The sequence below is a fragment of the Typopeltis vanoorti genome, chromosome 15, assembly GCF_054136105.1.
Source record: "Typopeltis vanoorti isolate ZY-2024b chromosome 15, IOZ_Tvanoo_1.0, whole genome shotgun sequence".
Taxonomy (NCBI): Eukaryota; Metazoa; Arthropoda; class Arachnida; order Uropygi; family Thelyphonidae; genus Typopeltis; species Typopeltis vanoorti.
The window spans coordinates 83,866,474-83,880,435 of record NC_143563.1 but is presented as its reverse complement, the minus strand read 5'-3'; the positions used below and the strand labels follow the sequence as shown (position 1 = coordinate 83,880,435).

Here is a 13,962-nt window from a genome sequence, read left to right as displayed (position 1 = left end):
TAGTGTCCTAAAGTAAAGGTTTGCTGGAAAACTTGAACTTAGGAATGAGCTGAATGTGCACCATCCAAATTCTTGGGATTTTTATGCTGCTATTATTGTTAAGATTAGGATGGTTGATTAAAATTTCACAGGCTTCTTTAATTTTGCATTCACAACCAGCTTTTTGTATCTGAGAGGCCTGCTTTACCAAAATTGTTAAATTTAATGTGTCATTGGTATTCTTATTTATGGACAGGAATTGACTGTCCAGTTTCACCAATGTAAGGTAAGTTGCAGGTGCAATGGATATGGTATACCCCAGGGTGGGCCAAGGGGGGGGGAGAGTGAATCCTTAGAGGAATTGAATGTTTTTTTAATTTTATAGATGGTTTAAAAGTAGCATTAAGATTGTAAAGATATATGTGTGTGTTTCTGACTGTGTCTCAGTTTTAATACTGTTTCCATGACACTGTCTCAATGATAGAAATAGGAGTGATTAAACATGTTCCTTAATTATTTATGTGGTGTATTTATTCTATTAAACCCCATAATGAGCTCAAGTCAGCATGTAAATCTAAATATTTCAGAGTAAACACCCAATGTTGATGTGCAAGGTAAAAACATGTATAGGCCCATAACAAAAATTATTATTATTATTCAGGCCTCCATGGAGTGAAAAGACTCGTCGCAGGAGGTCCTTCCTAGGAAACACAAAGTCTATCAAGACTCATCATGGAAGGTCCCTCCTAGGAAACAAAGTCTATCATACTACTCCTTAAACTCATTGACCGTTCTTGCTCTCACCACTCCATCAGGCAATGCATTCCACGGTTCAACCACCTTCCATGCAAAGAAACCACTCCTTGCCTTCTTCTTCACAGTTTCCTTTCATAACTTCCAGGGATGACCCCTTGTCATCACTCCTTCCCACTGTTCAACCAAGCAAAAGTACTTCCCAGTGTCAACCCTGTAACCACCTCTCAATAGTTTAAAAGTCCAATCATATCACCTCTCCTTCTATTCACCAAACTCTGCAGTCTACATTCCCTCAACCGATCCTCATACAGTCTTGAAACCGTCTTTGTTATCTGCCTTTGTACCCTTTCCACAAAGACAGATCCTGTTATGTCAGCACACAGAATCATTCTCAGTTGTTAGGCTCAATAAATGGCTTGTCATGGAAAAGTAACTAGGCTTAACCGAAATTAATTAATACTGCAATAGGGTATTGTAGATAAGTACAGTAACCCCCCTCGACAAAAAAAATCACAACTTACGTAAATTCGCAGTTACGTAATAAATCTCGAAAATTACAACTACTAGCGCGTATGAACATGTTTGTGGCTTTTGCGTCTTTGGCATCCATTGCAGTATGCAATGACATAATGTTAACTAGACTCGGCATTCGCCGCAAATGTAACAAATACTAACAGGCAGTGACAGGTTACCAGTAAATGCCGAGAGCAAGTGTGCAAAAGCCGTAACATTCAAACTGAAACCTACCAATTAGAAATAAGGACTCTGTAAACAATTCCTACTTTCCCTGCCCCATCAGTAGTCCATGCCTCGCACGGTTAGTTTAGTCACTTGTTTATCACCGTTAGTGTTCATTGTTTATTTACCCTTAAAATGGATTCGAAACGCCAAACCGAATTCGCTGGTAACAAATCTAAAACACAAAGGTCTGCAATTACTTTAGAAGAAAAGTTTAAAATAATTCGTATGTATGTATGTATGACATTTTCTTATTTGAAAAGTGTTATTTCCGTTTGTTTTTATATTCTTTTATATCTTTTTGATACTTTTATAATTTATATCCGAGTAAATACTACTGCATGATGTTTCATTTATAAAATAATACACTGATCATATCTGTATATATACATACATATAATAATAATAAATATTGCAGTTTCTTACGAAGTTACACTTAAGAAATTTACAAATTTGACTTGCGTAAAATTCAAGTTACATAAAAGTTTATGGAACGCATTACTTGCATAACTTGGGGGGGAGGGGGGTTACTGTATCTGCAATATCCTGTATGCTTAATTATGGATGGAGGGTTCTGGTTGGTATGTCTCTTCTATGAGATGAAAAAAAAAAAATAATCCCGAGAGAGAGAGAACCTCTACAAAAAAAAAAACCTCAGTATATATAAGACTAACTCATCTTCAGCTGAAAAGCTCCCTTAAAGATTTCTACATCCTACACAGAATTTAAACCCAGATCTTTCTAAGCAAAAGGCACTGTCATTAATACACAGAATTATACTTTTCTTGGGCCAAATAATGCATATATAAAATGGTATACACAATTGCTTCCTTTATCTTCATTAGAGACTATCATTGTTGTCTTTCTGTCAATGCTGAAAACAAACATTGGTAGTTTTCTTTTAAGCTTGCATTCAGCTCTGCTTACAATTCAATCTAAATCAATGTGAAATCTTAGTTCAAGCTATGATTTCATCATCAGGATGGAAGTCTGAAGGAAAAACAATTTTGTTTTTGGCCAAAAATTGTTGCACAAAGTGTTATATTGGGGCACTGACAGTATTAATTTCCAACCAGTTGGATGAGATTTGTAATACCACGATAAACTAAGGGTTAGATGTTCTAAAAATTCTCTCAAGACCAAACATGGTACTTTTGAAGCCACTTCAAGCTTCCAATATTCAGGGTGACAGTCTCACATCAGGTAATGAAAATCATCTCTCTCCGAAAGACATTCACAACCATCCATGCTGTACACTTGGTCAATCATGCTAAGTGAACACTTTGTTGGTTGTTTTCAGTGCACATTCTCTTTAAGTAACACTCTTCACTATCTGCTGCAAGAATGAATCGCTAATTCCCAACTCCCTCCTGGTCAGAAAAATCAATCTCCATTCTTCTGATGTGTCGATCAGACCTGGCTGGCTTTCTCTGGAAATGAAGATGGATGTCTAGAATAATATTACAAGCCCTTTACAGCCAGTCCAGGAATGTTTGGACAGTCTTGTAAGACAGGTAAATCTGAACTTTTCAAGTGCATGGATTTTTCTCCATTCATGCTTCATTAGCACCTCTGTAGCGCAATTGGAAGAATGACAGTACGTTGCGCCCTTCGATTTTCGTCATGACAGGAGGAATCTTTATATGGACTTTTTCAATTGAAGGCGAGTTAGCCAATCTCATATGGAGGTAGCAAGATTTTTTCTCTCGGAAACTCAAGTTTTTCATCCTGCATACAGAAAAATCGGCGCTTCAGAACACATGCAATTTACAGACAAAAAAATACTGTTGTGACCAGTAGATGGCATTGATGTAGGCGATTGGTAGTAGAGATTCTGTGTAGTAGTGGAGACGGAGAGTTGTACAGTAGGTGTCCTCCTGTGATGAGTCTTCAGACTCCTTGGAGGTGTCACGAATAATAATAATAAATGCTGATGCCAGATTGGTGTTAAAAGGATTAACCATTCAAAATCTATATAAAGATTAGATGGTATTAATGCAAATAATTTTGATTGTATTATCTTCTGTACTCATATGGTAGTCTGAGTCAAAGTAGAATTCAAAATCTTAAATCTATGATGCAAAGTGCATGACTGTATTCATATATCCTAACCACACAAATACACACCATCTATTTCAACATTGTGGGATTCTAAATTTTAATTAAATAAGATTTAAATATAAAAACATTTACAGAAAAGGAAACTGAGAAGTTTAAAATGGCAGGTAGATTTTAGGAAAATAACAGATTCTAAGATGAGAATGTTAAATAAGGTTAGTTATTTAAATTAAATGTCTGCTGCACCTTTGTAAGATATTAACTTAAATTATTTATCTTAACTAATTTATCTTGACTTAACTTTACTCTACTTTGTTCAACTTCATTAAGTTAAGACTATCAACTGCAAAACTTCTCAAAGTTAATTCTACCGTGACCAATTTCTGTCCCCCCCTGCTATTAAACAAACTTTGTGTTATAAGTATATTTAATGTATGCAGTTTCTCACTCTCATACAAATCAAATTATAATTTTTTTTTCCCTGACTGTGACATCTAATTTGAGTAAATGTTGCTTGAAAGTTAGGGTGAGGAAAAACATAAATTAATGACTAAATATATCCAAATTCTGTATATGCAAGTCATGACTATTTGTACCTTATTATGCCTGCAGGTTCGCTTTTTTTTTTTTTGGAGATAATACATTAGCTAAAGAACAGTCCAAGTCATATTTATTTTAAACTAGACAAGAAGTACATTACACATGAGATACTGTGAAATTATTTCACTTAACCCTTTTACAAGAAGGTAATGCAAATTAAATGACAAAGCTCACAATGCACACAATTACTGAGTTAACTCGTTAGACATAAACCATGCACGTAATCTCTCTCTCCAGAAACAAGTTAGCAAAATCCTTCCTTTACTGACTCTGACTTGATAATAGCCTAGATACATACAAACTCTCAATAGCACTGTTCCCTATATTAACTTGGGGGGGGGGGGGTACTGTATCTACAATATCCTGTATGCTTAATTATGGATGGAGGGTTCTGGTTGGTTTGTCTCTTCTATGAGATGAAAAAAAAAAAAAAAAATCCTGAGAGAGAGAGAGAACCTCTACAAAAAAAAAACCCTCAGTATATATAAGACTAACTCATCTTCAGCTGAAAAGCTCCCTTAAAGATTTCTACATCCTACACAGAATTTAAACCCAGATCTTTCTAAGCAAAAGGCACTGTCATTAATACACGAGGATCTAGTACACAGAATTATACTTTTCTTGGACCAAATAATGCATATATAAAATGGTATACACAATTGCTTCCTTTATCTTCATTAGAGACTATCATTGTTGTCTTTCTGTCAATGCTGAAAACAAACATTGGTAGTTTTCTTTTAAGCTTGCATTCAGCTCTGCTTACAATTCAATCTGAATCAATGTGAAATCTTAGTTCAAGCTATGATTTCATCATCAGGATGGAAGTCTGATGAAAAACAATTTTATTTTTCATCAGACTTTCATATTCATAGTCTTAACAGACAAGTTAACAAATAATATTTCCAAAACTTGTGACTGAGTAACTGCCCTTTTACACTCAATTTTTTGTAGGCATATTTGTGAATCCAAGATACACTTTCTTAATAATTACAAAAACATTGCCTACTTACAATTTCACCATGAATAAAGAGTCCCAACAAATTACAGCATACTTCATCAGGATTTTAGCGTCTTCTCTTTGGTTAATTTCCTGCTGCTTAGACATCACAGGCAGTCTTTTGTACAACTTTCCTCCGTTGGACATTCAATATGGAATCAGTCGAAGTTACCACAAGGATTGTACATAACTGCTCTCTATCTGGACTCTAAGCCTTGAGAGCCATCAATGAGGATAATGGACTGCTACAATCTGGAGATGAAGATCCACCAAGACTTGATGAGTAGAAAACCCACAACGGGGCAAGAGCCTCGGCGACAGGAACAAAAGCCAAGAGCCACAATCTCCTTTTATGCAAAACCTCGCTCTTTGTTCTCTATATGATGTCTTTTCGAGATTAGCCTTTAGCAATCATTGCTGCCCATTCAGCCAACATCGCTTGACCTTGCGACCTTTGGTTGATCATCACTAATCTGGCATAATCCCTACTTACAGCTTTACATACAATTCAACGTTTATGCACTTTTACAGTAATATTCTATTTAGTACATTATATCTTAAAATTTATTAAACATTGAGAAAAAAGCTGAAAAATTGATTGTAAAAATTTAGCAAAGTCAAATTTTCCCACGAGAAATTTTACAGAGAACACTATGACGAGGAATATTAGAATAAACATGCACCTTTAAGATGTGTCAGAAGTATATAGTTATTATTATTTGACACCTCCAGGGAGTCCAAAGACTCATCGAGGGAGAGTGTGCCAACAGTATCAAACGACTGACCCCTTCCAACTACTAACCGCGCTCAAACTTACTTAACTTTTTTCGAGCCATTAGTAGCAGAGGCTCTACCAATCGACCAACCTTTGCTGGTTAGGAAATGTAAAAAAGCTGAAAAAAATAACTTTTTCTGATAGTAAACCCAGATGTGGTTTAGCAGATTAGAGATGGAAATGAACATCCCTGAGACCTCTGATATTTCAAATTGGATTCAGACTGTTTTGGGAGGTTTCTTTGCATGTGTATGGGGAGTTGAGCAAAGTAGATATAAATAAGGCTGTGAGACTTGATAATATATCACCACGTATTCTGAAGGAATGTGCCAGGGAGCTGATGCCGGCCTTCACATATTTTTTTAATACAAATCTTACACTCGGTCAAGTTCCTAAGGAGTGGAAGGAAGGCAAGATCGTGCCACTTTATAAAGGAGGCGATAGAACTCAACCATCAAACTATAGGCCTATCTATGTGCCAGGTGTTGTGGTTAAGTTGTTGGAGAAGCTAATGAGAACTAAGATCCAGAATTGCATTGACAACAATTGTATTATCTTTGATGGACAGCATGGATTTGCTGAAGGGAGATCATGTTTTAGTAACCTACTTATTACAATAAGATGACTGCTTTCTTGAACAGAGGAGAGGGATAGATACACAGTAACATACTTAGATTTTGCAAAAGCTTTTGACAGATTACCACATGCTAAGTTGACAGTCAACCTAGAGTGGATCGGATTGGATATTAGATTAGTGCATCGGATTGGAGACTGGCTATCTGGTGGGTATCAACAAGTTGTGTATGGGGGGAGCAATATCCAGGAAAAGATAGTAACTAGTGGTGTGCCTCAGGGGTCTGTTTTAGGGCTATTACTGTTTAACATGTATATTATACATATTATGATATTGGCAAAGATTTGCTTGAGATATTCAGTTGTTTGCACATGATGCAAAGTTGGGATGACCCATGAAGAGAAGAGCAGATGCTGTGGCCTTACAAGAAGACTTGACTAAATTGAGTGATTGGGCACAGGAATGCGAGTTCAATGTTGCAAAAGGTAAGGTTTTAAAATTTGGGAAACAAAGATGGGATGTAGAATTTATGCTTGGTGAGGATATACTATCGGAGGTGGAGGAAATAAGAGATCTTGGGGTGATAGTGGATAAGGATCTGAAATTTAGGGGACATATTGCCAAAATTGTGAAGACAGCACAAAGACTTCTAGTAACGATGCAGAAGACACTGACTTATCGAAGTAGGGAGATTCTTGTTCCATTGTACAAGGCTTTGATTAGGCCACACATGGACTACTGTGCCCAGATTTGGTCACCTGTTTTTCAGAAGGATGACAAGATGTTGGAAAGGGTCCAGAGGTGACTAACTAAGATAGTTTCTGACCTCTGGAATGTTGAATTTGAAGAAAGATTGAGAAGATGCAATTTACTGTCTGGTGGATAGGTGGAAGAGAGGGAGATATGACAGAGACCTACAAGTTAGTAAAGGGTTGTTATAAGATCAATGTTGGAGAGGTTCTACAGAAAACAGTGGGAGATCAGGGGAAAACCAGAGGTCATCCCTAGAAGCTGTATAAGGGGGGGGTGAGCATGGGAGTGAGAAGCAGATGTTTTGCATGCAGTGTTGTGAATGCCTTGCCTGAGAGTGTAGTGTCTGCAGAGAATTTGAGTGTGTTTAAAGCACGGTATGATGAGTTGAGAGAGAGAGAGAATAGGCCCTCCTAGATGAGTTTTTGACTCCATGGGATCTTGGGTGATAATAATAATAATTACTTTAACTCCACACCAGACATAAGTGGTAAAATAATAACAAGAAGATTATTTGCTGGATGATCTGAAGCCCATTAAAGCATTACCATTAGTCTATTATTATTGCATAATAGCTATTTTAAACATGTATCCCTCCCCATTAAAAATATATGCTTAGTCTCAATATAATATCCAATTATCTCTGGAAAGATTACTCATATTGCATGCTAGAAAAAATAGGTATGGGGAAGTAATACATAATTTTATTTTAGAGTCCAAACATGATCTTTAGTCACTCCAACAACAAAGTGGCATTACATATGACAATGCAATTCATTTACCACCTAGTGGTGCTTGTACCACAGTGCATAGTCTTTCCTCTAATGAGTGTAGAAGCCATACTTAAATCGCTACCTATGTTGATTCACTGCTAAGACTACTAACAGGCCCAGTAAAATGGGCATTAAACTATCTGACTGGGGGAATGATCTAAGAGTGAACCAATGTATCAGGGTTCAAGTTTAGTATCTACAACCCTCAGAGAAAAGGCTTAACCTATGTGGTACTAGATGTCACTAGGTTGTAAATTAATTTAATCAGCAAGTAGAACACCACCATTAGAATGCACAAACTGCACTGTAAATTGTGCATCATAGACAACTAAGATAATTCTTCATTATATCAACAATAGCTATAGATTCTATAAAATATCTATATGAACAACTAACTAACTAGTAATATTATCTAATATTTGTTTATGACTAATGAATACATCATCTAAATTAGTCTCTGGTTTAAAAAAAAAAATTCAATAGAATCAAAACTCAAAGTTTGGATTCAGTACTGTTCACAGGCTATAATAAATTTACGACTATAAACAACTGGAAACAAAAGCATGTTAATAAAATTAGTAAGAACTATAAATAATTCACAATAATTCTTTGGAAATGCAGTTAATTTAAGAAATATGAAATATAAGAAGTTAAAGGAGCAGTTCTCTTTCTGTTCCAACCTATGAAGTATCTGTGAATAACATTCACTAGCAAGTTTCTTGCTGGCAAGTATTCAAGTATTGAATGCCTTAGTGCAAGCTTGCCAAATTTACCAGCACATTTAGGAGAAAGAACGTTCATTTTTCAAGGGTATACTATATAAAAATTCTTATCCCAATTTGAGATATATGAAATAGTTATAAACTGTCAAATAACAAAGACACCATTCCTTAAACGACAGAAATTACATGAAAAATTTACAATATTAATTACGACTACAAAATTCATGGCGGGCAAAAGAGCTGAAAAAAAAAATATAAAATAAAATAAAGCAAGATTGCATTGTACAAGGTGGCCCAGTATGGAACAGTTTTTGTGAAATCAAAAATGGAAGGCATTTATGTGTTGCAATTTTTCATAACTAAAAAAAAAAAAAAAAAAGCTGGTGATGTTAAAAAAATTAAGCAGTTGCTTCATAGAGATGCCCTTTTCTATGGCAAGTTCCATTACTTATAGGCCACACTGTATTATTAAAGAGATAAAAACAGAAAAATTAAACTCACTAATTCACTAAAATAATCAGATACATCAGTTTAAATTGCCAAAAGGATAACTGGTATTGATTTGAAGGATTAACAATTCTATACCCAATAATACTTACTACCTACACCTCATACAACTATACATATCTGTGATATGTTACATGGCCAGTTGTATTAACAGATAAGGCTTATATGAAACTCAACTAAAATTTGCAAACAGCTGCCTTGAAAGTTGTATTTTAAAATATACAAATTAACCTAAGAATTTTTAACTATTTTAATTCATATGCAAGACATTAATACTTAAATGCAACAGAGTAATGAGTTTTCCATTCAAGAAAATACATTAAAAAATATGTACATGATGCAATCACTTTTTAGGTGAGAATTATACTGTATATAAAATGTAAATAAATATTTCACCTGCAAGAAATCATTATTTAGATAACTGCATGAAATCCCACAACTCATTATGTTAAGGACCCATAAAGGAGTATAAAAAGTAGGCGAGAAAAATGGCTTACTTGTCAAATGTGCAACGAGCAGTGGTTACTTGTCAAAAGTAGAATGAGCAGTGGTTAGCTAATAAGGCCAAAAAAATCCCAGAAGTTTTTTCAGTATGTGGCCAGTAGGCAAAGAATGATTATAGGAGAATGATATTGGTTAGTGAAAATGGTAGGATGACAACTATCAAGGAGGATACAATCGAGATGTTAAATGAGCAATTCATAAAGGTACTTCATCTTTGTGAATTTAACATCATGCAGTACTTGAGAGCAGTGGGGAACATGAGGAATTGAGTAAACTTCCTATTAAAATTGCAGGACTTTATATCATGTGTTTTGATATATCAAAACAGATGATATAAGCATTAACAACAGCTGTGAAGTATCTTTTTAGATGTCTCAGATTGGGTCAGGTTTCAAAGGAGTGGAAAGAGGTCAAAATTGTTCCACTTCATAAAGGAGGTGACAGGACTAAAGTATAAATTATAGGCCAAGTTGTGGTTAAAGCATTAGAGAAGTTAGTGGGGACCAAGATTCAGAATTGGGTTGATAACAGCAGCACGCTTTGGTGGACAGCATGGGTTTGCTAAAGGAAGATCATGTGTAAGCAATCTATTTACTTTTTTTTTATAATAAAGTGACAAATGCATTGGACAAAGGGAATGCATATACAGTGGTATATTTACCACTGTATATGCAGTGAAGGCCTGGTTGTCTGAGCAGTTAGCGTATTCGCTCCCCAACCCAAAAGGCTGTGGATTTGAATCCCACCATGGGCATGGATGTTTGTGATTGTCTGTGGAAATACTGGTGGTGGTGGTGGCAGTGGCGGTAGATGGCATTGGTGGAGACAGAGATTGAGAGTAGGTGCCCTCCCTCAATGAGTCTTTGGACTCCCTGGAGGTGCCACGTAATAATAATATGCCAGCCTGCTTAGCCAAGTGGTTAGCGTATCTGCTCTCCAGTCAAAAGGCTGCAGGTTCGTATCCCACCGTGGGCATGGATGTTTGTGAATGTCGGTGGGCGGTAGATGGTGTTGGTATAGATAATTAGTGTAGTTGCGGTTTGTTGTAGTTGGTGAATTGAGTGATGGAGACCGAATTGTAGAGTAGGTGCTCTCCCTCAATGAGTCTTTGGCCTCCCTGGAGGTGTCGTAATAATAATAATATTTAGATTTTGCAAAGGCCTATGGTAGATTTTCCCATGCTAAGCTGATAATTAAACTGGGATGGAAAGGGACAGATAGTAGATTAGTGAACTGGATTGGAGACTGGACATTATTAAGTACATTAAAATAAATAGATTAAGTTAGACAGGACCTACTCTTTTATTATTCATGTATATAATGCATGCATATCCAGCATGTGATGGAAGCTACACGAGGTTTCCATTATCGGTGTTCCATTTGGTGATATCATCACAGGATAGGGTTGTGAATGAGGTATCCACTGTCACTTGTTGGTGAAAGTGATCATGAGGTATTGGTTTGGAAGGTAGTTAAACAAGAAAAAGTTGTTATAAAGAAGGTCTATATGTGGAATTATAAGGCTGGTGATTATCAGAAGCTCTATTGTCAACTATGGAGCATCAGTTTCTTTTAAGGTTACACGGTGATCAGCATTCATATTTATGAATTTAGGGACACAAAACACACGTGTTGAAAAGATTATTTTACTGATTAATAATTCATAATCCTAAATTCATAAATATGTATGGAGCATCAAGATGTTGACAGTGCATGGGAAATGATAAGGTAGTATTTAACACAAGCAATGCATGCACTTAAGTGAATAAATAGAGTAGGAGTGAGATGGATGAATGGTGAAATCAAGCAAGCATTGTTACAAAAGAAGTTGTTATGGAGGAAGTACAAAACAGTTGCAGTGAACAGATGCATGAAAAATATAAAGTACAAGCCAGAAAAGTGACAAGCATGATTAAAAGAAAAAAAAACATGAGAGGAGATTAGCCAGTCAGATCAAATCTAATCCAAGGGAGTTTTTCTGCTATGTGGCAAGCAGAGGAAAAATAATTATGGCACGATGCTGGTGGATAGTTATGGTAGCAGAGTAACCATGGCAAATGATATAGTGGAATTCATTAACAAACACGTTATCAGTGTATATCATAGTGGTAAGGCCGCTCCGAGAATATCTGATGCCCTGGGCAATTGCCTAGGTTGACCTAATGATAAAACTGGCCCTGCATAGTGGTGTAAATGTGCCATGCAACATGTAGAAGAGAGGCAAGAATTAGGAAAATTAAAGGTGACAGAATCAGAGGTGTATTAAGTGTCGATCACATTAGATGTTAATAAGGCTGTGGGAATGGATGGCACATTACCATATATTTTTAAAGAATGTGCAAAAGAGAGCCATGCCCTTGTTCTGGTTATTTAATGAAAGTCTTTCAGTGGGGCAAGTTTCTAAGGTGTGGAAAGAAGGTAAAAATAATGCCTCTCCAAAAGCATGATTCAAGAGAAGAAGTTTCCAATTATAGACTGGTCTACATATCTGCAGTTGTGATCAAAGTGTTGGAAAAATTGGTTAGAAATAGCATACAGGATTGGGCTGATGAACATAAGATTCTCAGCATGGTTTGTGCAAGTTTTGACACAAACCTGTTTTAGGCTTCCTTATATCCACCAACTCATCATTAGAAACAGTGAGATTATGCAAATATCACGCAATTCTAGCACAATTAATTTCTAATCACAATTATGTAACGTTATGTACAGTTTCAAATTTAGGAACCAATTGCAAGTTGAGAATCATCATCATCACAAATTTTTCAAGTTATTGGCATATATTTTTTCTTCGTTAATTTGCAGATTCATCTTCTTTGCTACCTTTTCTAAACCAATAAAAGTTTCTTTCACTGCTTTGTGTGTTCTTATAATATTGATATCTGTATATGCTAGAATTTGTATCAACCTATAGAAGATAATTCCCCTTGTATTAACACCAGCATCTCTGAAAACCTTTTCAAGCACTATATTAAACAATAAGCATGCTAAGGCTCATTGGAACCATTTTTTGTATGTATTGGAAGACATGTTCTGAATTTTAATCTGACATTTGAGTGTTTCTTATTGTAGCTTTAACCAAGTCAGTAAGTTTCTGTGGTAACTGTAGTTTCCTCCATTGCAATAAATAAATTAGGTCTATGCTATCATATGCAGTTCTAAAATCCATGAAGAGACTGCATTTTAATTCCAAATTCACTGCATTTTTCCACGTTTTTGGTGTATAATGAAAATCTGGTCATTATTACTTGACACTCTCCAGGGAGTCTAAGGACTCATCATGGGAGGGCACACTACTCTACTTTGCTAAATACATTTCATCCTCTCCACTACTACGTAATTCTCCAACTACGACACTACTCCCATCAATGCCATCTATCACCCATCATCACCAACAACAGTATTTTTGTCTATAAATTGTGCATGTTCTGTAGGCCGATTTGTCTGTATGCGGGATGAAAAACCCTGCTATCACCATATGAGATCAACTAATTCAAATTCAACTGAAAAAGTCCATATAGGGATTCCCCTTGTCACGACAAGAATCGAACAAAGGTCTTTTCCAATCGAAGGGCGCAATATTCTGCTATTCTTCCAATTGTGCTATGGTGGTATTTGGATTTTCCTTGATGGAATTCACACTTATGATCCGCAATAACATTCTCTACACTGGTTAAAGTCTCTTGAACAGAATGTTGGAGAAAATTTTATGGATAGCACATCATCATCAAATTCTGGCCGTGTACCCTCAAGGGATGTACAGGATATGATAGTAGTACATGAAAAATTTACATCATTACTAACTTTCTATCTACAATTTTCCTCCAAATCAGTCTGTTACTTGTCAAGACTCCAACATTATCAGATCTTATATTTCTATCGTCTACGGCACATTGTAACGTATCGGTCAATCTATATCTTGGTCTTCCTCTGGGTCGTTTTCCTGCCAACCTGGCAGAGAACACTTGTTTTGTTCTTTCCTCGCCCATTCTGTTTAAGTGACCATACCACCTAAGATTAGCTCTGCTAACACATTTCTGGATGCTGACAATATCAAGTTCTTTCCTATTGTCCTCATTTTAAAGATGATATTGCCATTGATGCCATCTGTTCACGCCTCTAATCTTTCTCAGGACTCTCATATCTGTGATCTCTAGTCTTTGGTCAAGTGTTTTACTTCTGATCCAGTTCTCAGATCCATAAGTGAAAATTGGCTTCAATATTGTCTT

The 13,962-nt window shown here is 36.0% G+C and overlaps 2 protein-coding genes across 4 annotated transcripts in view; one reads left to right on the top strand and one right to left on the bottom strand.

Annotated features, from left to right (window-relative positions):
• tmod (tropomodulin) overlaps window positions 1–13,962 on the bottom strand; it is a 240,965-nt gene that overhangs the window by 154,158 nt on the left and 72,845 nt on the right. The gene's annotated exons all lie outside the window — the stretch shown is intronic.
• The window catches only part of LOC150098939 (glycine receptor subunit alpha-2-like), a 146,807-nt gene continuing 134,466 nt past the window's right edge, over window positions 1,622–13,962 (top strand). The window contains exon 1 of the mRNA XM_090405533.1: window positions 1,622–1,707. Coding sequence (XP_090261659.1) covers window positions 1,706–1,707 — 2 coding nt within the window. The 5' untranslated portion in view covers window positions 1,622–1,705. The remainder of the gene's footprint in view (window positions 1,708–13,962) is intronic.